General features: G+C 36.9%; 1 protein-coding gene across 14 annotated transcripts in view; it reads left to right on the top strand.

The window, feature by feature from the left end:
* Window positions 1-27,887, top strand: part of SLIT2 (slit guidance ligand 2) — a 272,480-nt gene that overhangs the window by 83,171 nt on the left and 161,422 nt on the right. Inside the window, exon 1 of one of the 14 annotated variants that reach the window (XM_069792900.1) lies at window positions 16,271-16,335. The exons of the other annotated variants lie outside the window; for them this stretch is intronic. Within the exon in view, the coding sequence (XP_069649001.1) occupies window positions 16,286-16,335 (50 nt within the window). The 5' untranslated portion in view covers window positions 16,271-16,285. Of the gene's footprint in view, window positions 1-16,270; window positions 16,336-27,887 lie in introns of those variants that run through there. 14 annotated transcript variants of the gene reach the window in all.

The raw sequence follows: 27,887 nt of genomic DNA, 5'->3' as shown, positions 1-27,887 counted from the left end.
GGTGTGTAATTAATACTAAAACAACATAGCCTGGCCCTGATGCTCAATATACCTAGGTTTTCCCTAACATGCACTTCCTTTTATCTTGCCGTTTCCTTTTCTCATGTTGCAGAAATCAATTGTATTTGATACAGCATTTCAGAGCGAATCAGTCATTATTATCTTGAGCAAGCTGGTCAACAGGACAAATCAAATCCCATGCTTATTTATAACATTTAATTTGACCCACCTTTCTAAAGAAGTGATCCAAATAATCTCACTTGCTCTTTGCCTGTTATGTTAAACCAATGACTGTTTTCAGCAACTAGTACACTAAATCTTTTCAGTTGGTTTATAAGCGTGTCATTTGTATACATGATAAATGCTGAGGCATGCCATCTGAGCATGGATGGCTTCTTGGTAGTAGGTATCCCCTTACTATGAAGAATACAAATAGTCTGTTGTAATATTATTAGGTGAAACATCGGCTGGTATTGTATTTTCTTGCCGGGGAATTGAATATTGCCACCGCTGTTCTCCAAGTAGCATGAGCTAAAGACCTGTAGAAAAAAAAGATTGCTGTTCCTACATGATAATTTAATCTGTTTTCTATTCTGATGTTTTTCAGTTCTCTCTCTGCCACTATTTTGAGTTAGTGATTTAAGTATTAGATTATAAATATACAAGTATACATTGTCCTGTGTATCAGGATGTCACTTCTGACTCGGCTGAGGTTTCAGGAATAATTCTGTGCTGGCACAGAGCTCAGGATATTTCAGTTTCTTTGGAATCTATTTGCCCTGTGCCTTTCTCTTCTTCCTGACACCCAACCTTCTCCTTTCCTCTTAAGGCTAAACCTTTACTGATCTAAGTGGCAAATATGTATTTGTTATGCATCCCTAATCTTAATATTTTAGGAACACTGTATGGTGCTGTGCCTTGAGTTCTGAAATTACAAAAAGATGAGTAACACTTGAAGGATTGCAGCTAAAGGATAAATTACATGTATTGCCTCTTTTCACATGCACCCAACCTTTTAATTAGTTCACAGAAGCAAAGGGATTGCTTAAGAAATTAAGTCCAGTTGTAAACATAAAATAGCAAGTTGGACTGAAACAGTAAGACTTCTCCAGGATCTGAAAGAAGAGAGAGCAGAGTGACTTAGACTTCCTAGCCGGGTTATAAGCACTGCATGAAATGAAAGAGATAACCAGACTTAGGATGTGCTTGTTTCTTTCCATCATCCCTAACAGAATAATGCTTGTGACTTGGGGTTGCTAACCCCCAAGTTTACACAGTCACATGTAAGGTCTAGTTATATGTAAGCCAATAACTATATAACAGAGAAACAAAAGATTTTTTAAAATGTTAGAATAAAAAAAAAAAAAGATACAGCATTAGCTACCTGTCCAACTGCTGATCTGCTGGAAACTTTGTCCTGCAATTACTCTTTGATGCAATTTAATAAAATATATGGGGGTCCATAAGGAGAGCAGCTTCAGCCTTGCTACAGTAGGAGATTCACAGCTGTTGTATCAAATACTTCTAACTTCTCAAATCAAAAGGCTGTCTTGTAAGAACATCGTTTGTGTCAGTAAGAATCCCAAAGTGATTTTGTTATCTATTGCCTGGGAGATTGCCTGGAGCATAGCTCCAGGTTACCAGGATAACCAGCAATTTCTGTAAATGTGTATGGATAAAATGCCATTCTCTGTTTTTAATTCTTCTTCTTCTTCTTTAATTCTGCTAAATTTGAATGTAGATTTTAGTGTCATTAGTCTACAACTGTAATAGCAGCTTAGTATTTTGTTTTGCTATAGATAAAACCATATTTACAAAATCTTTACACAAGTCCTTTAACTGTTCTTTTAGGCACTGTGAAAATAATAACTTATCATTGTAGTATATTGGACAACTTTGTGAATAGAGCAGGTTGTTCTTAGCTGGAGCAACTATGACATTGTAAAACTTGGGTCCTCTTTGTTCTTACGTGGAGCCTGTTAGAGTCCTAAAAGGTCACCTGTTTCTCTCTGCTTGTTTTGTATATTTGTATATGTAAGCCTCTTTAGTTCAATATCTAAATGAGCCTCTTAATATTTTTTTTTTTCCTGAATTAGTTGGATAATATTGAGTGCAGGAAAACAGTGTGAGCAAACTCAGTTTTGGATTTGGTCACTCCAGCTGCATGCACCCACAGGTGCTAAATGCAGCTTAATACAGAAAATGTATCACTAGTTCTAGGACCCAGATACCATCGTGGAGAAGCTGGGCTAAATGGGGCAAAATCCACTCTTGTTACTGGAAATGAAGGGCTTATTCTTGAGGGGGGGAAAGAAAACTACACCTGAAATGCAGACACGTCAGGGTTTATTGGGAGTGGGAAATATGAACTGCAGGCACCGCGTGGAAGCTCCATTTGCTGTACTTCTATTGCTGCTTTGGAGGCTGTGCAGAGAAGAACTGTAGTGAGTATAGTATAGTACAAAGACTGTAGTATATTTCTATCAGTCCAATAGGATTAGTTGTTCAACAAAGTTATGGAGGTTGGACCATTAGTTGCCTTGAAAATAGAAAATTTAGTGGAGAATGGGCAAGGAATTTTGAAAGATTGTCAAGGAGCAGTGAGGATAATGTATGTGTACTGTTTGCACTAGTTTGCACAAGGGAGATAATGCTGTTAACATAAATTACACAGAAGACATGAAACTAGGGGAAGTAGTTGTTGCAGAGGATTATATGATTCAACAAGGAAACTTGAAGAATTCTTGATCTCAAAACATAACTAAATATGCCTCTAAATTTGAGGGAGTTGAGAAATATTTATGAAATTATCGGAAATAGAAAATGAATTTCTTGCAGTAGATAATTAAAGTGTTACAGATTATTGCTTTGCAAAACAGGGTTTTTTCTCAAAAAAGTATTCTTGCATTAAATCTACTTCTGTTAAAATGAAATTTGTTTTCACAAATTTTTGTTGCCTTAATACCATTTTATTTAAAAGTCTTTGGAAAGCTAAATAAAAGAATATAATTTCAGTTTTTTGCAGCAACTTTTTCTATCTTAGTGTTTGTTTGGCTTTTTAGCTTTCCTTAGTGTTTCTTCCACTTCCGAAAAAAGAATCTGTGAGAAGAGTTGAGCTGTACACCTGATTTTTCACAAAAAAACTAACTTCCAGAATAAATACAGTACAGGAAACTAGCTGTATTTGGACTTTTGTATAAACCCAACAATTGTGATATTCCATATCAAAATGGCATATCTTCCTGCCAGAGTCACTCAAAACATTATAGACTATATGCATACATAAAGTATCTTTGTTCAAGAGAATTCACTCTTAGAGACAAGCAAGAACTGAAAGAGGGGGAGAAGATCCCCAGACCTTTAATCAACCCGACCCATTGTATATGTTGTCATTCTTGAACTAACTGTCAGGGTTCAGGATCTGTTTTTGTTATTATGAATTACTAAAAGAGTATCTGGAAGGACTTGATAGTATAAGCAGCTCAGACTAATACATTCAGGATCAAAGACTTCACCCCAGAGTTTAGTGATGCCCCATGTGAGAAGAGGAGAACATTTCTAGTGCATCTACAAGAGAGGCGAGATGGTGCATTGAGACCAAGGTACAACTGAGAGAGGAATGGTACAGGAGGAAAGCTGAGAAGGACGTTTATATGTGAGCGTATAGGAGAACACAATGAAAGAAGTCTAAGCGTCAGAAAGAATGACACTATATATAAGAGGAACAATATTAAGGAACTAGGGATTAGAAAAAGGAGGTAATATAGCCAACCCCGTGAGTGCTGCGAGGGGAAGTACCATTTTGTGTTGAGAGTTGAGTCACTCCGTGTGACTTCCAAAAAGGAAACTATAGTTTCCAATGCCCAGACTCACACTTTGAACATTGATTCTCTTTATTGCTTTGTACGCATATGTGTAAACACGTAAGAATAAAAGCAGCACCTCTGTGTAAAAATACAAGAAAATCTCTCTTCTTGCCCTGCTGTGTGGCATAGGAATGAAGACCTGTTTACAAGATAAAACAGTATTTTAAGGTGGTCTTTTTCAGTCATAACTTAGTCATTACCCTAAAAATATCTTGGCATTGCGTGATTGTTTTCAGCTATGATCTCATACACCTTAGGTCTTTTATTTCAAAAACTTGCTTCTATAATTCTCATGGTAATGGGTAATATATTATATGATCACATATATGTGTTCCTGAGTTTCCTTAAGAATTTCCTGTCATAACGGTTCTTTACTTCTCTGGCATTAGGTCTTAAATGACATATAGTCCCTAGATGAATTTACTTTTATTGTCAAATACAACCTTTGAGCAGTACTGTATATATTTATACAAGCCAACTTTGTTTCTGATTCCCTGTGAAGACTTAACAATGTGCAAGGAGGCTTCAATCACACTTTATTAACACTTGTGAAATTCTCACATGGTATGTGCTTCATGGCATCCACAGACAAGCTCGGAGTCCAGCAGGAATAGGTATGTAATGATCTTCAGTTGAAGAAGTACAAGTAGACATGAGCAGATTTCAGTCCTTCAGCAAAGATTGGAACAAGCATCAGGGTCATTGCCCTGAGCACAGAGAGGTCTGTCAGTAGGAGTCTAATGTTTCAGTAAATGTCCTGTTGCACTGATGTTACACAAGGTCTTATTCCATTGACTCCAATAGGATTACCAGATTGTGCCAAGGTATCACCCAGAACAAAAAAAAAAGTGAAATCTGTCAACAATAAATACAGTAATACTTTGAACAAAACATTTAATAATTTTCTTATGTAGAGCAAAAAATCTGCCCAAAACAAATCCACTATAGTTTTGTAAACAGAAGTGAAATCACTGATAGTTCATTTAAAAAAAAAAATTGCTCATTTTTTTGTCAGTTAAGAAGGAAAAGCTGGAATATTTTAGCATTGAAAACAGAGAACTGTAGTTAGTGTATTTTTTTTCTTCCCATACACATATCCTTGCCAACATTAAGTAATTCCACCCAGTCTACCTCTGTTTTCCTTGCTGTTGAATTTACTAGTGAGCTTGACCTGCACTACTAGTTTGAATTCTAAATGGATACATCTCACATCCTTGTGTGATAGAATCGGATTAGTATGAACGCTATGGGGGAAAAAAATGACATATGAAAGTATCAAACTATCACAAAAAAAAAAATCAAATGGAATAATGTATAGATTTCATTTCAGAAATAGTCTTCTAAACCATAGGTTATTCATGATGAATTTGAAACCTTTGTGCAAAAAAATGAGTCACTCTGCACCCAAAACCGTAAGAGTTTCTAAACTGTTATGGGAGAAGAAGAGTTTAAAGGAAGGCAATAATAACTCTGTATGGTTATGAATTAAGTTACATTAAAGCTCTGTTTTTAAAATACAACTGCAGTTACAGAGTCATTGTGTGCCAAATTAAAAAGTTCGTTTTTAACTGGAGTAATAGATGTCGAAGGCCAGATCAAAGAATTGTCATTAAGTATAACTGTATTCAGAGACCAGAATTTATGAAGTGATTCCTGCGTTAAACTGTATTTTCCACTTAAGTGAGATAAAGCAGTAGAAATGGGCCAAGATAAGAGTTTTCAATTAGCCTCCTTGTCTTTTTGTCTAAACGAAGAGAAAAGCCAGTGTGTGCTTTTAGGGCTGGGAAGTAGTAGTTAAATGTGCACCACTCCTTGAAACTGTTTCTGCCTCTCTAAGCCTCCATTGTCTGAAACAGTGGGAAGCAACATTCTCAGCAATCAAAAGATGCAAGGGGGAAAAAGTAGTCTACATTAATATAGATTCCAAACAGCAGTGAATAAAAACTGAGCCATGATTTTGCTCTTGGATTTAGCCTCCATTAGCTTGAGCCTATTTGGATTTTTTAATCTTGTACTTCTGTTTTTAATGTCAGCTTTGGTATGGTGTGGAAGCTTTCTGATGGAGATTTGTTGGAAAAAATGTCTTTAAATGCATGTGAATGTAAAACAACTAGACAATGGATATTATGAGCACTGAAATGAAGTGAAACTTTGTGGATAGCTGTTGCTCAGATGTCTCATATGAGTATGAAATGTTCCGCTTAAAAATAAAAGGAAATCTTTAGGATTAAGTTTTTTATTAAGTGTGAGAGAAATACTAGAGAACTATTAGCTGTACAGACTAAACAACTATGATACTATAAAACAGAATCCAATATGTGTGGTAATTTTTTTATAATATAAAACACTTGCATAATGTATAACATACTCTGTAGGTTTTAAAAAAAATGGAAAAAATATGTAATCTGCCAGTCTGCACAAAGTAAATGAGGAAAGAATTGGGGTCCTATATGTACCACCATTGCTTAGATTTTATGCTAGCAAAGAAAATAAACTTGGAAGAATTTGTGTCTGCTTTTCTTAATTTTGTTTTGTTTTTCTCTTGAGTTTTAGTTGTGTCCCAGAGTGATGAGTAAAATTGGGGCCACCTGTTTTCCACTGGGCCCTTTTTAGTTTCTGTAAGTTCGTAATACAACATGCAAGTATTCCTGTCAGAGTTATTTGGGAAAGCTGTTGTGAGTTAATAAAAATTAAATAAATGGAATAACAAACCGCTATTCTTTCTAGGTGGCAAGGAACTACAAAAATGGCTGCTTTGTGGTGGAAATCAGTGGTGTTTCAGGAAGAAACTTGTTCAGTGGCATACAAAAGATTCAGGGTGTTTTAAAAAGTCTATCAAAGTATGTTGTTTTACTGACCTGGATTCGTTTGCTCTTATGTTGCCAAGGGTGTAATGGGAAGTTCTCAGCCTCTGTAACTTGCCAAAGCGTCAAGATTTGAGAATTAGGGTATTGCCTGGGGGGGGAGGTTTGGAATCCCCCGTCCAAAATCTCACACTGGGTATTTGAGTGGCTGAAGACAACGGGGTATATTTTGGGGTGATGTCAGGGAGAAACAGTTGGCTGTTTGCGAATGCTCTTGGGCTGGGCAGGTAACATTCAAAGGACTCCTGGTATGTGGTGCGGCAGTTTGTGTTTCCTAGCTGTTTGAGCTGCGAGTGGGTGCAGGAAAACGCTTTCCTTGGCACTCTGCAGCATGGGTTGTAGGCTTCTCCTGCTCGACCTAGTGAAGAAACAACTTTCTCATCTCCTGAAGCCTCCATAAAAAAGGCAGTCTACTACAAAATCACTCATGAAAAGGAAGAACTTCATCTGCTTCCAGGAAGTTTAAATGACCTATGCAAGAATTCATGTAGGACCATATCTTTATTGAAAAATTAAGGGTATGTAAATCAAAATTGTTGAAAAGAGTTTTTAGTAGTCTGAAACACAAACCTTTCTCTTGAGGAAATAAAAAGGAGGAGGAGTCATGTGCATATAATGTTTATGTGAGGAACACCAAGTCAGCCGCATGCCTGTCTTTTGCTTTACATTTTGCAGGGTACTTCTATACCCTGGGCATCACTTTCAAATGAAAGAAACTCGAGTCAGGTAGTGCTACTCTGTCACAAACATGGGGGGGAGAGGGGAGGGGAAGAAGATTAAAGGTAGAAAAAAGATAACTTACTGTGAGTTGAGAGAATATATTTTTCCTAAAGTTAGGAATAACATCACCATCAGTGGTATGATACAAAACTTTCCTGAAATTTCAATGAAAGTTTGAGTTACCCATTGTCATGGTTTAACCCCAGCCACCAACTAAGCACCACATAGCCGCTTACTCACTTCTCCCCCACCCAGTGGGATGGGAGAGAGAATCAGAAGGAAAAAGGTAAAACTCGTGGGTTGAGATAAGAACGGTTTAACAGAACAGAAAGGAAGAATCTAATAATGATAATAATAATAAAATGACAATACTAATAAAAGGATTGGAATATACAAAACAAGTGGTGGACAATGCAGTTGGTCACCACTTGCTGACCTATGCCCAGTTAGTTCCCAAGTAGCGATCCCTCCCAGCCCCACTCCCCCCAGTTTATATACTAGGTATGATGTCACAATGTATGGAATATCTCTTTGGTCAGTTGGGGTCAGCTGCCCTGGCTGTGTCCCCTCCCAACTTCTTGTGCCCCTCCAGCCTTCTTGCTGGCTGGGCATCAGAAGCTGAAAAACCCTTGACTTTAGTCTAAACATTACTTGGCGACAACTGAAAACATCAGTGTGTTATCAACATTCTTCTCATACTGAATCCAAACCACAACATTATACCAGCTACTAGGAAGAAAATTAACTCTATCCCAGCCAAAACAAGGACACCCATCAAAACCACTCAAATATTATTTTAAATAAAGCTGGGTTTAGTTTAAAATAATACTTTTGAAAATTATTTTTAAATTCAAACTTTACCTTATGGGGTTTCTTGCAGTTTTTGTTGCTATTCTGTCCTACATTTGTCATTCCTTGGAGGATCATAGTTTCTGTAATGCTGTAGAATCACAGAATGGTTTGGGTTGGAAGGGACCTTTAAAGTTCATCTAGTCCGACCCCCCTGCCATGGGCAGGGACATCTTTCACTAGACCAGGTTGCTCAAAGCCCCATCCAACCTGACTTTGAACGCTTCCAATGACAAGGCACTTGCAACTTCTCTGGGCAACCTGTTCCAGTGCCTCACCACATTCCTCATAAAAAAATTTCTTCCTTATATCCAATCTAAATCTACCCTTTTTCAGTTTAAAACCGTCACCCCTTGTTCTGTCACTACAGGCCGTTGTAAAAAGTGTCTTCTCCATCTTTCTTATAAGCCCCCTTTTGATCAGTCTTTGCATCAGATGAGATATGGGACATTGTGGCAGCTGCAGCCTAACTAATAGAAATTGCTGAGGTACCAGCTTCAGCCAGTTGGTGTATTTCACTCATTTCTGTTCATGACACCATTTTCTGTCCATGAGTAATGGCAAGTAGATAGTTGAAAGAAATTATCTTGGCCTCAGCATTGGATGTTGCAATTAGCCATTCATGAAAAAAAAATCACAAAATGGAAATAAATTAATTTCTGCATGTTGAAATAAAGGACTTGGAAAGTGTTCAATAACTGGGAACATTAGAATACTTCTGAAGGGTTTTCAGAATTTTTTCAATTCTGAAGTTCTACCTAAACATGAATGTGAAGATATAAAACATGTTGAAATGTCAAAATTTTCTGTAACATGGAAAACTTCCATTTTGTTCTCTTTTGTACATCGCTATTCAATTTGCTTTTCTTTCAGGTACATTTTTGCACTTACAAATTATAGTGAAACATTTCAAAAAGCCAATGGTCATCTTTAAAATTCATACTAATTCTCATTTTGGTGATAAATGGCATTTTAAAAATAGCATCCAGTTAATGCTAAAATATAAAAATCTGTTTTCATTGATACTTATGATCACACCCTATTTTGCTGAAAATTTTGGTTCCATTTTTACTTAAATTTAATTAGGCATACAGGTATTTTGTTTCCTTTTTTTTTTGATGGGGAGAAGAATTGGTCAACTAATGTTTTATTCAATGGATTAATCTGTGGATTGCAAGAAATATGACTAGCATTGGTGAAGAGTGATTTTTAGTTTCACTAATCTTTACAGATGTGTGTCACACTGGTGACTAAAAATTCTTCGCTTTCTCAGTGAAGTATTGTCACTTCCCACAATTTTCCTCCCATCTTTTCTCGTGAATTAACAGAGGGGTTTTATGGAAGTAGCTGAGGTAACAGTTACAGGGTGAGATCCAGTTGCCTGTGCCATACTATATTTAGACAATAAGACATCTTTATCTGCTGTTAGGCAGTAAGTAATTATTTGTACTGAAAGTTGTTCATGACAAGGGACATTGTACCTCCTGCGAAGGTAATAAGGGAAGTATCAGTTATACTTATTTATATGAGCTGAAGCTGACTGTAAGCAAGAAATTACTTAGACTGTCTCCCTCTACTCCTGAAATCTTCCAAGCTTTTATATTTTTATATTTAAGTATTTGTGGTTTATTTTTTTTCATATTGGAGGTAATAGAAAACACCTCTTGAGAGAATTTTAGGGCACTTTTAAAATTTTCTGGTTCCTTCTCAGATTTGGCTGCTGCTAAATCAGCTGTGAGAATTCATTGCATTAAGACCTAACTTTCTTTACTGATTTAAAAAAATAATAGGAATAAATATCCATGATCTTAAATGTGTTAAACTTATTACACAAATCAATAGGATTAGTGCATCAGAACTCAAATATTTAAGGAAATCCTGTACCTGCGGGTTATAAACAAGACCCTCTGGTCATTAATGCACTCTAGATAAATTCTTTCATCTGCCTTTAAAAGTAGATGTAAAACTTCTGTTTAGTCCAGATGAGCGGTAGGTAACACCTGATATAAAGGTGTGGTGGTTGTTTTTTTCGCTTCTTACCACTTTTCTCTAGTTGAATAGTACTGTCTTTGTTTCTATAAGTGCAGGGCCCTGAACAGTTCTGGGAACTGGTAAAGTTAGTGGTCTTGACGTGTGATTGCACGAAGACCCATAGATATCAAAGTCCTAGTGAAATCAAATAAAAGTTCCATAACTAACTGGTTTTGTACTTTGCAACCGAATTTAATTGCTGGATTGGAAAAGCAAGGTCCCATGAAGCCTAAGGAACAGAGTTGTTCTCTGCAATGAAGATATCTGATTTAGAGCTGTTCATGTAAGCTCCCTTTAAGTCAATTGAGAGAAAAAGGACTCAAAGATATACCCATGAGTAATGGGTATAATTTGTCTGATACTGAGAAAACCTGAAGTTGTTTTGATCATTTGCATCCTATAAATTTTTGTTGCTCTCTGACTATAGAAGAAGCACAGATTAATTACCCTGTGGAAGTCCACATTACAGACACTGGAAGCTCAGTGAGATACCTTTGCTGCTCCCTTGTTTTCATAACTAAACATCCTATTGAACTTAGGTGTCATATTTCCCTCTATAAATATTTGTAGGGTTTTTTTTTCTGATCTGACATGCAACTCAGTTTCTGTATAAACGTGATTTTTTTTTTGTTTTAAACTTTTCTCTTTGGAATGTATAAAAAGTACAGTCTTAATACCTCCTTGTTTTGCTTCCTGAAGAGAATAAAAACCACTTCAGAAAAAGAAAGTTTATAGATTAATCAGTATTGAGTGCAGAAAATTAGAGTCCACCTAGGAAGAGAGAAAAAGGGATGATACACAGTTGTTGATGTCATGGTAAAAATACCATCTAGTATAGCACACACAAAGAGCTCACTGGAGCATTCAGGTATAAAGAGCTAGTCTGAATGCCTGTTAGAGGACTAAGTACTGCTGCCTTTGGGATATTTAATACATGCCTTGCATTTTCTCATTTCAGCAGTTCATATGAGCTATATCTAACCCTTAGGGTTTAAAGAGGGGAGGTTCATTCTAACTATCAAGTTTGAAGATTAACAGTCTTTTGAATTAGTGGATATCCTGAATGCCTTTGCCTTTATATGAGGTGTTTTTATTGCTCCATAGTTAAAGTTCCACTTGGTTGCATAAGTGATTAATTTACTTAATCAGCTCTTAGTTCAGTGCTCTATACATTGTGCCAACAAAATCCAGTTTTCTTTAACCCTAATGTTTTTTCTGTTCCATTTCATGGCTATTGTATGTTAATTTTTCTTATTGATATTTTCCAAAACATTTTTTTTTTGTTAAGGGATTCACACCTGCTGGCCTTCGCCAGCAATTCTGAGAAGGGAGGAAGGTTTGGGAGTGATGATTGACTTTTTGTTACATCTTCACCTAGTCATCATTGAGCTGCTCAACAGTGAGTGGGTCGATGCTGCTGATAAAGAGCTTACAGAGGCTAGACACATTCATTTCATCCTTTTGCGCTTCTGAACACTGTAATGGGGCCAGGAGGCTATTTCATGGGAGCTTGCTCTGCAAGAGGTTTTGGCTGCCTCTGCTTTTGAAGACTGGTTTGGGGAGAAACAAAAAGAGATAACTACCTTTTTTTTTTTTTTTCCCCTCATATCCCAGCTCCTTTGTAAGTGATCTTTCTGTCCTGGCAAAACTTAATGCTCATGATTCACAGAGACCCAGAACAGAATCAGCAAAAGAGACAGCAAGTGGCCTTCTAAATCTAAAATGACATTGCATGTTTGCAAGTCACAGACGGTTCAGAAGCAAATAATCTTAAAAGTATAATAATCTGTGCTGTAAACAGTTACAAGTCAGTGGTCAGTGGTGGGTACTACCTACCAAATCCCAACTGAGAATGTCTTACCTTGTTCATTAAACACCAAAAAATCAGTGATGATCACAACCTGATTTTCATTTCATTGATAACTGAGGATGGTGGTAAGCTACAGCTGCTAAAAATAGGCATTTTTACTCTGCAAGTACAGATTACTTGAATCTAAGTTTTTTAGTACTTTGCTGAGGAGCTGTGTTGCTTTTGGGTACACCATGAAACACTAGGAAATTGCAGTAAGCAAGCTAATTTTTAAAAGGATAAATGGATTTTCACTTACAATCAAGATTGTAAGTGGCATTTCTCCTTAGGGTTACGCAGTTTGCAAGTAAATCCTGAGGACAGTGATGGAAAGGAGTGAGAGATGAGAACAGTGGTCCTTTTGGCTTTATACTCTGTGAGGGTGTGTTTCAGGATCATAGAACATGGAAGACTTGTTTTTTTTAATAAAGGTACTTAAACTAATTATTAACATCTTTCATTCTGATGAAGAGTGAACAGGAGAATTAAAAAGGGTCTGATACCTGAAACTATCCTGGTAATAATTTGCAGATCTTTGCCCTATGGTTATCTCAAAGTCAATTTAAGTTGATTTATTTAATAGTATTTCAAAGAATGCTTAATTGTCTGAGGGTTGTCTGATCTTCATCTCTGTGTGGATCTGGCAGCCTTACAAAACATTATAACAATGTGATGAAAACTTTGGCAGAAGAGATAAGCTCTACCCCAAAAATATAATTTGGGGTTAAAAGCAGTTTTGTATCTGAAAACTCTTTCACCACAGGAAAAAGGAAAAAAAAAAGGTCAATGAAAAAAACCCAGATCATTAGATTGGATGAATTGACATAGTTCCAGCAAAGTCTGAGATGAAGATAAGTCTTCTTATAGGACTTGAGCTTCTTGCCTGGCCTGAGGAAAAAAGAAAACAATGCATTTTCACCAGTGAAAATTTCATTATTTGCAATACTCCTAGAGAAGCATCAGTTAAATTGTTTAAAACATAATACAGGTCCTTTCATCCAGCATCTACTGCCTTTATGTTATCAGCAAACTGTATTGACAAAACATCCTCAAATTTAATAATGTGCAGAATGCCTCAGATAGCCAAGAGGCCTCTTCAGCATCATAGTAACATGAGATGCAATTTGGTTTTTTCCTGCTTCGTGCTTTGTTTTAGCTGTTCTGAGATCATCTACTCAGATCTTAAATACATCGTTTATGTATTCATGAATGCTTTGGAGCATTGTGAGACACCCATAAGCTACTTTATAAGTGTTCAAGGGAGATCTTGCAAAGAAATTAAGAAAAAACTACCAATTTTTTCTACAATATTGCTCCATTACATAAGTCACTTTGACTTTTATGACAGTTTTCAAACCCATGACATCATAATTTCAGGAAAGAGGACAGAAGGAAAATAGAAATGCTTAATCAAAAGACCTTGCATGTATACAATTTGAGATGGTGTTGTGGTTTAACCCCAGCCAGCAGCTAAGCACCACACACCTGCTCACTCACTCCCCCCCTCCCAGTGGGATGGGGGAGAGAATCAGGAAAGAAAAAAGGAAAACTCATAGGTTGAGATAAGAACAGTTTAATAGGACAGAAAAGAAGAAAAAAATAATGATAATAATAAGAATAAAGTGACAATAATAATAAAAGGATTGGAATATTCAAAACAAGTGACGCACAATGCAGTTGCTCACCACTTGCTGACTGATGCCCAGTTAGTTCCTGAGCAGCGATCCACCCCCCCCCCCCCCAACCTACTTCCCCCCAGTTTATATTCTAGACGTGATGTCACATGGTCTGGAATATCCTGTTGGCCAATTTGGGTCAGCTGCCCTGGCTGCGTCCCCTCCCAGCTTCTTGTGCCCCTCCAGCCTTCTTGCCGGCTGGGCATGAGAAGCTGAAAAATCCTTGATTTAGTCTAAACATTACTTAGCAACAACTGAAAACATCAGTGTGTTTATCAACATTATTCTCATACTAAATCAAAAATACAGCGCTGTAGCAGCTACTAGGAAGAAAATTAACTCTATCCCAGCCAAAACGAGGACAGATGGGTTTTTTTGTCTTTTCTCCTGTCCTTTTCTCATGCGCTATATAAACAGATATACCACTTCTTGCCGAAGGTTTTTAAACCTGTACTAAATTCTCTGTTCTATGATAATGATACTTTTTTCTTTGAGAAAGCAATCTCCTTTTGGTCTCTAAAGAGGGTTCCTTTAGGCACAGTCATTCATGAGTCAGTCAGTAGGAGTCCCAGGCATATAATAGGCAGCTCTTGTTTTACTCATCATCTATCTATATCCTTTACTAGGAGAAGATTGCAGAGGGGAAGCATTTCAGTTAGCAAATTGAAAACGTTATTCAAATACATACTTCTAAATAAAATAATGCAATTTTTTCAATATGAAAGTGATTTCCAACCCCAAATTTAGGTATCTTTTAGTGATTTATTTTTTAAGCACTGAATTCTTGCTGCTGACAGAGGAATTTGTTGGTGCTATGGAAAAAAAAAACCCTCAAGCTTCTTATATTTAGACACCTATAAATAAGCTGATGGGCATGCATAAAAAATCTTCCACCGCTATAAGCTAAATTTCCATATTAATAAAGGTAAAAAGTTAAGATACTAAAACAGGTTTTTGTGTAGCTTTTGGATTTGAATCAGAGACGATTAATATAATCATGGCTAAGACAAGGCGAAGCATTTCTAATTTATGGCAACACATATGAAGAAAAAAACAGGTTGTAATTATTAGACACTTTTGCATATTTACAAGAAGATACAGGGTTTTTTTGGCATTTTATGCCAAGTAAGTTATTTCACTACTTGCGTCTTGTTTCTCATGTCACATCTTCTATGACTGCATTCATTGCACACACATACACAACACAACTCAGAGTCAAGTAGTATAGATGCAACAATTTATGTTTACCGACATGCTCATTCTGGCTGTCTGTAAGTGTACTACAAACGCATTTATATGGTTGCTTAATACCCCACCCATGGGCATTTCGTATAAAAATGTCTCAGATCACCAACTTTATATGTTTTTTCTGGGGATCTTGCATTTTCAGGGTATCAGCTTGCGGAGAAAACACTCACTCTTTGGAAATCAGAATCAATTGACTGCTTTTTCCATTCCACTTTCTGCTTAAAAAAGCAGTCAGGCAGAGCTTCTACAAATGCTGATATGTCATCAGGACTCCAAAAGTATGTAGAAGGCAGAATCCTATGCTTCTGCTGCAAGCTGCTAGTCTCCAGCATAATAATGTTTAAGTACAAATTGCTCCTAAGTTGCTGTTGACAATGATGAAACCTGTTGTGTGTTAGTACAGCAACAATCTCTTAATTTGGATGGAGATATTAGAAATTTTTTGATTTACATTTCAAAAAAAATCAGAAAATGCAAAGGCTAGTAAAGCCATTGGGCATATCTACCTTTTTTTTGCTCCAGCTTTCAAGTGGAGGCTTGAAAATACCATTTCCACTTGGATTAAATAAATGAAGAAATAAAAATTATTTGTAGAGTATGCTATATTCGTATTCCCTGCAGACTGAGCATTTGAACTCAGCTACCATTGTTATGATAGCTGTGTCCCTCATCTGATTTCTAAAGGTTAGTTTGTGTTATCTTTATCTCTGCAGAGATTTCCTAGGAAGGATCATGACATGGTTCAATGATCACAGTGGGGTTTTTCCTTCTACAATTTGTAATATTAAAAAATACCAGAAGATTACTGTATAGACTTTATCTAGGTCCTTTAGTAGGTACAAAGAATAGCACAATTGTGGTTGTGCATTGGTGTGCAGTGATATGAAACATGAGCAGGATTTGAAAAGGTAGCACTGCCACAAGGAATCTATGAAAAAAACGATGCATATGCATCAGATATAGTATTCTGGTAATGTCCTGTGGCACTAGTTTTCATCTCTGAATACAATGATTAATTAACAAATAACTGTGAAAAACTCCGTTAATAATTTCATTTTGTTTGTTCATTGTACTGGGACCTCAAATCATTGAAATACAGTTTGTTAAATCCTTACTTGAGTGATGATTACATTTGAGTACTGGGTATTTCCATTGTACCTCCTCAGGATTTTAGATCTTTAAATGACAAAAATTGGTAATGATTGTTTAAACATATGGTCGAAATCAAAGAAGTAAGTATTGGGTTTTTTTCTAATTCACCCGTCTTGTGTAGGTGTTGCATGCTTTGAAAGCTTAACTCTGGAGAAATTATGTTAAAGTATACATGGACTGCAATGTCTTGTTATTATGTTTATTTTTAGAATTGGGTTCTCCTTGAATAATTTATGATGTATGTTTAAATCCTGCAGAATATTTTCAATATGTAAGACTTCAATAGTTTAAAAAATTCATACGAAGATTATCTTTGTTTGTATGCAGAAAGTTTATGGATCTTTTTAAAGACTTCTGAAGAGGAGTACAGCTTGAACAGTAGATGTATTTACATAGAAAATGTCCCTGAAAAATGAGTTTCTGTGGGGAGAAGGGCTTCTGGGATTAGTGGCCACCAGCTTTTTGCTTCAAGCAAGGCAACTGAGTTCTGATTTGGGTCAGTGGTGACAGAAACTCTTACTGGGATCCCACCCTGAGCCCATTAAAATCGATGTTGCTGTACGGATGAGGCCTCCGATGCAGCACTCCCGTGCCTGTGTGCTGTTAGGTTCTGACAGCTCATCATGGCTTTCCTTTTTTCAACTCTGCAAGTGCAAAACAGACTAAGCTTGCTACAGTATGTGTTAACAAGCCTAACATTTCTGGAGTTAGTTATTTCACTGCAATGTGATCCTCTCTATATTTAGAAGTCTTTAATGACTCTTACCATGCTTTTGTATTTCTGTAATCAGAATAACTTTATAAGTTTTCGTGTCATTTCACAGATTTGTTGTGTGTGCGTGTTACATGAGTAACGTTCATGACCTGCTTTTGAGAGGTAGGGCAGTAGCTGTAATGAAATTGTGTTCGTGCGTGCACATTGTCAGTGCCTTGGGTGTGGGCAGGGGTTGGAGCTGGGAGCAGCTCCGTTGAGAATAACGTGATGTGCAAGACAGAAAGCTTAAGGATTCCTGTTGAATTGGTTAAGAGGGGGAAAAGACGTTCTGCTCTTAGGGGCTAACCTGCCTAGCTCAGGAATAGGACATGCTGGTTATTCCTTCAGCAGAACAGGCTGGTCATATTGCAGGTCCTTGGATACTTGGTTACTATTCACCTGGTCTATCTTGGATTATTTTGAACAGCTATGTTTGTTCTGTAGCTAGCTGATGCGGAGTGCTAAGCACTTAGAGAAAGCTTGTTATGGCATCTCAGCTGGATACCAAAAATGAGACTTTGTGGATTTGTCTTCTGCTCCGCTGGGAGCTCTGTTGAGAGGATGTGTTTTGGGTTTCCTTTTCCACTTTAGTTTTTCCTTTCTTGTAATTGGCATGGTTTTTAAACTGCTGTGTGCCCTCTGTTTTCTCCTCTGGAGGAGATGCTGTGTTGTCTTTTACTCCTTTATTGATTATTCCATAAAGTCTTTCCCGTGAGTATACTGGCTTAAATCCAGACACTCAGGGGTCGAAGATAATGTAGTATTTTGTTTTAGCTTATTGATAGTAACAGTTCACAACATACGTTGTAGGTACTCACGCAAAAACCCTAAAACCTGTTAGAGGTTCTGACAGTAAGGCATAAGCAGGGTAAAAGCTGGATCAAGTTAGGCACTCAGGGGAGAATTAGGTCTCCTAGTATTACCTGAATAATGTGGTTTATAGTTGATTTCAGAAAGGAGAGGATGTAAGTCTGTGTGGTCCTGAAGCACGGTGGATGACGTTGTTCCAATGTGTGTTTTTATGAATAGCATTTCAGTGGATAACATTATGAGCACAGTGTGCATTAGCACATCGTTGTAGTTGATCCTGTGTTCATGTGATTTACTACCACATATTCCTGTGGCCAGATTTGGTCTGCTGTTTGGTTCAGTTTTGCTGGGGACATAATTTCCCATGGTGGTGAATCCGAAATAAAGGCATTTTGCTTCTAAAAGGTGCTGTTCCTCTCATTTCTCGAGCCTGTGGCTGGTGCACAGAAGATGGCACACACTGAGCTGGATCTGCAGACAATCCAAAAGAAAACATGATTAGTTTTTCTCTGGATCAGCAGTCTGATCAGACTGACCACATATTTGCTAGATCTGATGCAGGGGAGATGGCTGTACCTAGTTGGGTGGACACTGCAGGGAGCAGTCCACAGTGAGACTGGATTAAGCATAGCATGAAACTTTGCTCTCTGTTTGTTATTAAACAAAAGCTGCAAATAATTAGATCCAGGTGTAACAATTACTATCTTCATTAGCATTCTGTAAACACTCAGATAAGCTATTGTTGTGCATCCATGTGTCTGTTTCTGCAGTTTTGCATTACTGATGTAAAACCTGAACTGATGGTGATTGTGGATATCTGTATGTAGAGCTGTACATACAGACTGCATACATCTCTATATACTTCTAATGATTTAGGTAAGAATAGCGTTTCAAGACATACTGGAAAAAATGGCATAGCTGTGAATTTCATCCAATGCAGAGAGCTCAAATAAGCATGACTTTTTAATTTTTTTTTTTTTTTATTGTGCTATATAAATAAGACTGAAATGGATCTTCGGGTCTTTTGCGTTCTCTGAACAGAGGTTAATATTCTGTCAGTATTATTTTGCATACTCCCATTTCTATGGTAGGTGTATGTGCATTTCTACAGTCTTTTGTGGCATAAAAGTGAAACACGTAAATATTGAAAGATTGTCAACAACTTGCTTTTTATACTGAGAATTTTTATTGTGCCTGCTTCATTCTTCAGACTGCCTAAAGAGCAAGGTAAAGGATATTAGGCATTTGAAAGGAGATGATCCTGAGCCACTTCTAAATGGTTCTGAATTGCATGTTGATTAGTGTTGCATATTTAGAGGTATTCAGTTGTTGTATCAGCAAAAAAGGGAGAGTGGGATACATAATTTTCCACCTCTAGTTTTACAACGTGTGTTTGAAGTATGTACCTGTGTGCTGCCTTTTGTGTTATTTTTTAAAATTTTTGTGGGTTGGTTTCAGAGCATATGTTACACAGTACGCTGTAATACTTGAACTAAACAACTCCTTGTGGAATTGCTCATCAGGATTGGTGTTAAGCTAGGGGGAGCTGTAAAGTGGACAGGCTGCTAACAATTAAGAAAAAAATCGTCCTGCTTCTATCCCATTATAAATTGAAATAACCACTCAAATTTCTGACTTAATCCTCCTTGAGCTTTTTTGCTAGACTAATGTACTTTTATACTTCAAGGTACTTAATTGTCCAAACAGTCTTGCACACAACTTTCAATTTTGTATTTCTTCCTACACTTCCCTATAAGCCTGCAGAGTACTTTCTGCTAACCATAGTTAGATTTTTCTTTCTTAAGAATTGCATTAATCATGGTTTGCATTAGATTTTTCCATTTTCCTGTTCCATGATGCTTTGTAAGCCACAATGATCGCACACAGGTAAGAGAACTGGGAGGAGGCTTAATGGTGGTTGGTTTTTGCATCTAATTACTCAGCCAGGCTCTGGACCAGGCTCTGGTCCTCATGGACCTGAAAGTATTATCTATCAAGAAATCATTACTCTTACACCAAGTATGGCCTCCAAACTGCCTTCTGGCTTTGCAGCTCTTAAGAGCTGACTGTAGGCAAAAAACCTGTTGATAGCGGAAAGTGGATTTCTTTATGTGCTAGAAGTGGAGATTCCCCTATGTCAGCCAGGAATAGAAAACTTTGTCATTAGCCTAAAATGACAATGTATCTTACAGTGGTGGAAGAAAATACTTGGAGACAATTAGTGAACTTTGGCAAGAGGCAGAACTCATATGGGCAGTTGCCCAAAACAACAGAAGGCATGGTTGGCAGGTAAATGGGATTGAGCGGCGTATTTGCAGTTACAGGTGGAGGCTTTATTCCCTAGCCTGTGGTTCTTGTCTGTCTCCCTTGAAGCTACTTGATAGTAATAGTTCAAACCTGTTGATATGAAATGCAGTATTCAATTTAATCTCTGCAGTTTTACACATCTTGCCAAAAACAATACATTAACTCTGCACACATTAAGTAATAGATAATACCTGAATGTAATATATTTGATAAAAGTTTATTTGTATTAAAATGCAGACAACTAGCTTTTAAAAATTATATTTATTAGTAGAATCTTTATGCTGGCTCTACAAAGAAAAATCAACATTTAAAAAAAAAAAAAAAGGTGTTTTATTCATAGTGGTTTGGATACTGAGTACTGTGTCCTGTCAGCTTTTAGAGCTAGTAAGTGCTATGCTCTCACATCTCAAATTTATGCAGCTTTGGAAGTGAAGAACCATTTTCTAGTTGTCCAGTTTCAGCTGAGCTGGTCATTGAACTAAATTACTTGAATAAATTAAAATGAAGGATTTTTATATCAATGGGTGAAACTGCAAAGACACAGTTGGCATATAGTGATATAGGGGTGCTTCAGTAAATTTTGATCCCAGGTGGTTAGCCCTAGTTTTCAGCAGTTAAAACTTCAAGTGCAAACACACAGGTATTATAGTATATCTTCACTGAGAGCTGATTTCTAAGAAATTGAAGGAGCTGCATTTACGTTTGCTGGAGAAAGACTTCCCAGAAAGCTGCCTGGTCTAGTTGCTATTGCTTGTAGAGGTCCTGTATTCTGTACCACAGGTTGCAGTATTACAGAATTTACCCAGTTTTTCAGTTTCTTGAATCTGTGGAGGGTGACCAACAAGAAGCTTTACAACTTGCACTGCCCTTGATGTGGCATCATGGAGCTCTCCCCAATCCCCATTCCTATTCAGGTTGAAGTTGAGGAGAGTTAGATATTTCTTGTATGAGATTTGATTGTTGTTTGTAACTAGATACTACAACCTATTACAAGTCGGTTGTAATAATTACTTTCTGTAACTTGATCAGTATCCAGCGATAGACCATAGAGACCAAGGTTTCCTTTAGTGACTTTAATGTTTTAATGCCTGTAAATACATTTATTGGAAGCTCAGGTAACTACATGAACTCAAGAATAAAATACTAGACTACTTGATGTTTTTCTTTTAATAATTTAAATAAGGATACACTTAAGCCTTAGTTAATAGTAACATGCTCTTAATGTATGTTGTAACCTGGTTTAGAGTAATTATAGATTTTGCTGATAAGTATATTCACTTTTGGATTTGGCTGAAATTTCTATTTGGGGATTCCCACTAAGGACAGGTTAGGCCTGTTCTTCTTTAGGTCAAAGGGCATCATCTCATGGGGAGCTCTGGTTTGGCTCTCGTAGTGCCCTTCTGTAATTGTACGTAATGACCACCTGATTCAAATGAGTAATAGGATTTCTTCTCTTAAAGGAAGGGCACTGAGTTGCCATTTGCTACAAAGACTACTTCAGGTACAGAGAAAGAAAAGATCAAACTTTTTTTCTGTTTAAGAACAGACTATCTGAAACTAGAGGGCAGAGATGGTCTTCCAGCCACCTCCCGTACTGGAGGAAAAGCAGTTTAGGATTTTTTCTCTCTCCCTTTTCCATTTCTTGATAGAAAGAAAGGCCAGACAGAGTTAGAGAATCTCCTGTAATTTCTGTACACAAATGCTGATGTGTGCTGGCACTTTCTCAATATATGACATAACTGAAGTAAATAAATATTTAACTTAGTCAAACTTCCCATGGTGTGGAAGTAGAAACCTGAGACAATTATTCTGTTTACCTACATGCACTGATTGTTTTAGAGTTAAACCAAACTTTACATCTCTTTTGGAAAAAGCATTATTAGACCAGTAGAAACAGAAAAGCCTGCTTTTCAAACCATTTTGATGAATTGAGTTAATATTTTTCCTTGAAAAGGTTCAGTCAGTGAGACACTGCTATGTACATAAATGTAGTAAAATGCTACACCATTGCATTTGCAGTGTCACAAGATTTGGACCATGAATATGGAAATAGACATACATATGCACATAAATATAGAAACAGCCTGATCGCACAGTAAGAATATTAGGATGCATGCCACGCATTCTTTGATAACTGCTGGCACACAGCTTCAGCACATGAATCTGAGTTCCTAAAACCACCTGGTAGGTTGAGTTGAAAACCTTTTGAAAAATACATCAAAAAGTTGCTATGGCACTGCAGGGGATACTTATGCATAGAATAAAAGAACTAGTGTAGTGTTCTGTTCAGCAGTTCTTCACCCACAAACATTTCTGAATTCTAAAAGTATTTTGACACTTCTGTGTTAAAACACTACTTAGTATTAGTGCTTAGCATTTTGCTCTAACTCTTTTAAAGTAAAATCAAAGTAAAACACTTAGTATTAGGTTTCTTTCCTTTTTCTTCTGCATCTTTAAAAATATCTTGCAAAAAGTTTTGGATAAATGCACTGGTTCCTTTCCTGAAAGGCAGTGTGGGTGCCTCTGAAAAGTAGTAATCTTCTGCATTCTTTTAATAGAATTCTGATTATATTGAAGGGAAAAGGAAAATACAAGTAGGTATATGAAAACCAAGGAGAAGGGTGGTTTTACCAATTCCATACCATAAAGCTATCTGGAGATGGCACGGGACCACATTACATGGCTGTGTGTTTCGATTATTGACTGCAGGTACACTGCATAAATCCAGTTTGAGATGGGTGTGAGGAAGACCTGTGAAATTTACCTGTGGCATATCCAGTGGCCCAGATAACTTGCACTGAAATCATAAAAAGGACATCAGTTGTTACTCTGCTTCCTTGATAGGTGCAGAAAGTGTAGATGATACTGAGTTTTTACATTGTTTTTTGCTTCTTTTCTGCTTCTACTCTGAAATACCTAATTTTGTGGAGGTACTTTTAGGTCAAAATTGAAAATACCATTATAAATTAAAAAAATAATAATTTCTAATTCTGGGTCCTTTGTTGAAATTTATTTTGCAAACATAAGTAGGATGATAATCATGTAACAAAGGCAGATATTTTCTATATTATATTATGAAATCATATCTGTATTTCAAGCTGGTATTTATGTCAATGTTTCAGTGCTTTCTTAAGGAAAAACACTATAATGTACTGACTCATCCAAGAATCATCACAGTATTCTTGATGCATGAAATGACTTGCGTGAACAATAGCAACACTGTGTGATATGGACATGTAGCAGACAGGAAAACAAGAGAAGAGCTGAGACCACCAAGTGAAATCCCACTAGCCTCATTGCTCCAAAAATTAATAAACATGTCAAATAATACATATTGGTATAATGCTTAGATTTTTTTGAAGAAGTTGATTGCATTTTTCATTATATGTCCACTGCTGGTTGTTTATACAAGGCAATTTTACTGGACATTTTAGGCAAGGAGCATAAAATCTCAGAATCAGCTAGTAGAGTGTTCTTAAGTTCCTAAGTGCTTCTCAGAATGTTTTCAAAAGGGATGTTAAAAAGAAAATTTTATAAAAAGAGAAGCTTTGTTCATGTAAAGACTTAATGAAAAGCTGCTTTTTTCCCAGTAGGTTTTCCAATTTCTATTTATTGTTTACTGTTAAAAATGTACCTTGCTTTCTATGGGTTATCTATCTTCAGATTCTAATTATAGGATCTTCTTTTAAATTTTTCATAGTGTCAATTAACCTTCAGAACTTCTGCTGAGTACACAATTTGAACATCAGAAGTATTGTCATTACAGAGACTGCTTTCTAGATCTCATTTCATTTAGTTTTCTCTTTTCCATTTTTTCAACACAATATTTAGAAATGTTGGAACCAGAAATGGTGTATTTGCGGAAGAGTTTCTTTAATGCTGCAGGTCGAAGTAATATCAGTGCCTGCATTTCACAGAGTTTACAGAAGTCTCTTGTATTAATGCTGTTATCTTTGTCAACTGATCTGATGAGTCCATCAGACAGGATGTTTTGACAAGAACTTTTTTCCAGAGAAGCTCATTGATGGGGGCATTCATCATGCTTGCATTCTTTATATACAATTTCTCTGTATGTTAGACTGAGTTTGAAGTCCACAATCAGGTGAAGTTGTGGTCATTGTTAAACAGCAGAGAATCTAGGACCTAAAGCATTTTCTAATTAATTAGCCAACATCCTATGATTATCTCGTTATTTAGAGCAACTATCTACTTGCATGGTTTAACTGTCATTTAAAATGATGCCAAATGCAATTGAATGATGGTCTGAAATTTATGAGAGATGTTTTCAAACCATTGTTTGAGTTGTTCTTAGACCAGGCTTTTGAGTGTGGAATCCATTGTAGATAGAAATAAAGCGATCATTTGAAGTCCGGTGAGCTAATAATTGTTAATAGGCACACAAATGTGACGACTATAGGGCAATAATTAGTGCCCCTGGCAGCTGTCATATGGAAGTATCATCAGTTGTAAAGGACACTTGCATGTTCTTACAAGGGCAGCAGCCTTTTTATAGTTTCTGGACTCTCTCCTTCTTCTCGTAAGAAAATTCAAGAGAATTACTATAGAAGAGAATGTGTGGTTTTCTGTACTGAATTTTTTTAGGTGAAGAAAAGAACTGGATTTATCAGGATGAATGTAATTGACCTAAGGTTACTACTCCACTTTCCGTCCTTTCTACTGTGGTATATGAAAAAAGATCAGATGTCAATATTCACACGTGTAAACAAAGCCATCATCTGATATGAATTATCGGTATAACCTGCTATTAGCAACATGTTTCAGACAAGTTTCTGTGGCATTATTTCTGCTTCTTTGCTGCCATCTAGAAAACTTCAGGACCGTGATTATGATGTTGGTATTATATTTACATACTCTCTGTTGATCCACATGAAGCACTCCAGGCTTGTATTCTTGGTCCCATCTGACACAGTCTCTTAGAGTCGACAGCAGAGCATGGTGCCTAGGAATGTAAAAGAAATTGTTACAGCATGTAAGTTTAGGAGCTAACTTTGTAGTCTAGCTCAGGTTTACCTTCTGCTCATCATCTTGCATGCACTGTCACAGCAGTCCTCCTGCCAGAGCATCCTCCAAAGGGATTGAAGTCAGCATCGTTTCCTCTTTGAAAGGTAACAGTTGTTCTAAACAGCAAATGTCTTCATGGAGACCAGGTTTTCATGGAATATGATCATTAGCGGTTGCTCCCGTTAGGTTATCTTATTTTCTGGTTTCAGTTTTGTATCAGAACAGCTGTATACTTGGCCAAATCTGTGTGGTGATATTCTGGTTGTGTTTGGATCAAAATACAGATTTCTGGAGTAAAATGAGACAATCATGTCCAAAGGTGCTGCTTTGTTATCTTCTATATGATGGATCTTACTGGCAACAGCATTACCATTAATACTGTAACTGCTAGTGCTGAGTTTAAGATGCATCATCTTCTGTGACTTTGCTTAAACATTCACATATATTTGCTCTGCAGAAACACTCAAATATTTTCAAGATGCTGCGAGTAAATAATGGCTTTTAAAATTATAATACGCTAATTAAGTAAAAGAGAAATTCTAAAACCCCTACAGGACTGATAAAGTGTTATTTCTAGACAGACAACACAGAGTCTTAACTTAAAGATTTCAGTGCATGTTTTTAAATTAAAATTAACTTAAATCTATTCTTAACGTCATAAAATTAAATATAGTAACCTAAAGATAGTTTTCTGTGAATAGAAATCGTAGCGGTAATCATTCTTTCAAAAGAAGCAAGAATGCATTCTCTCATAAATAGGCTGTATTATTGTTCCATCGTATTTCAACGCACATGGCCAGAGAGAGAGTTCATGATCAGAGTTTCATAAAAAGGTAAAGCTTAAATTTTCTTCCGTCTCTCTCTTTTTAGTGCTCTTTGGGACTGAATCCATTAGGAGCCAAACAAAGCACATCTGTGTTGTTGTCCCTACTGACTGTCAGCATACCATACATTCAAATATTGCAGCCAGAAGGCGTTTTACAAAAACAGCTTTCAAGATGTGCACTTGAAATGCGTTTGTGTACTCATTATGCAGCGCTATCTTTTGTCAGTGGGGAGTTCTGTAAATAAAGCATCAAGGTCTAATATTGCAGTAGCTGATAGCAATAAAGTAAACTAGAACCGAATAATCTGCTCTTCTTTACGCAACTTCCTTTTTTACAACTATGACCAGTGTATAGGGAAGTAGAAAAGTCATTTTTCTGTTATTTTTGCAAAACCTCGGAATATCTGAAGTTGGTTTGCAGGAGGAAATGCAGTAGTTGTTTATAAACATAATAGGATTGGCAACAATATGCTACTTTAACTACTACCTCATGTTTGACCTGTTAGAGTAAAACAACTATTTTGCATCAGTATATGCAGATGGAAAGACTACAGCTGCCTGGAATTTATAGTCCTTTTTGTTCCCAAACTCAGAAGAATTGTTAATCCCAGAGTCCCGCTGCGAGGTTGGTAAAAATGAGTTCTGTAATTCAGATTCTGTAGGTTAAGAAAACAAAATGGGTGCTTGAATATTTGGGCGACATTCACAGGACTATAGGTGAAAGTTTGGTGTTTAAACAGCCTCTAAGACCATCTTTTCTTTTGAAACATACTCTTCTGGCATCAAAAACAGTGCTTGCAATTTATAAAATTAGCACTGAAGTATCACGTTCTTATTCAAAATATAAAGGAAGAAAACTTAGCACAGGTGCATATATTTTCTCTAAGGGCTGCTTTAAAAAAGCAATTTAAATGCTGTCTGTTTCATTACGGTATTATTGGATGGCATTGTAAGAAAAAAGTCCCGCTAATTATTTTTGCCGCATATTTGTAAAACGATACTATGCAGTAAGCACAGAAGATGAACTAATACTAAGGTTTCAGAATATCGAAACGCTTTAAAAGAAAAAAACCAACAGGTGCAGCACTGCACTTCGACTTTCCAGAGAAACGCTCGCTTAAAGGTACTTACCTCTTCAAGAACCGATTTAAGAAGGAAACATTTTGATGAGATGAACTTCTTTTGTACAAGGAGCGTTCATTAGAGTTCTGACAAAGGTGGACTGCTTCTGCTGCATTCACATGAATGAATCTAGCGGTACGGGAATATCCCCCTGGCTTTTCAGTACTGCTGCCCTATTTTTATACTCAGTAAATGTGCTTTTGCTGAACCTAACAATAATATCTACTGGAGACTGCCTTACAACTGGGCATTGAACTTCACTTTTTCAAACCTTTGTTGGTGGGACACTGGTTTCTGGATTGCTATTCTGTTAGCATGATGAACTAATTGACCTAGCAGGACTCCCCGCGGAATTGCAGCTTCTGCTTAGATCATCAGGAGTACAATTTGTTGTTTCATTTCCTCTTCGAGTCCCATCAGGGAAATTGAATTGTGAAAAGACTACCTACTGGGAGCATTCAGCCCTCATGACTGAATAAGTAACTTTATTTTTTTGGTACTGTCTTAATTAACAACAAAAAAGAGACTTTGTTATGAGGGAGTCTGCTGTGATTCTGATACAGATGACTAACCCCAGTTATAGGAGCACTTGATCCACATGGCCTCCTGGAGGCTGGGGGCCCCGTGCAGGTGCAAAGTTAACACAAAGCTTCAACAAGCTCTAAGTGCTGTATTCAGGGTAACTCGTCAAGTGTTACTAGACCATCACCGAGACTGAAGTCAGCAGGTATTAACTGTTTGGCAAAAACATTCCAGGGTGAGGGGGCTGGCTTGTCTAGACTTTTAATTAG

Source organism: Haliaeetus albicilla, chromosome 1 (genome assembly GCF_947461875.1).
Source record: "Haliaeetus albicilla chromosome 1, bHalAlb1.1, whole genome shotgun sequence".
NCBI lineage: Eukaryota > Metazoa > Chordata > Aves > Accipitriformes > Accipitridae > Haliaeetus > Haliaeetus albicilla.
Note: the sequence above shows the minus strand (reverse complement) of the source record. Positions and strands in the feature narration are given on the sequence as shown.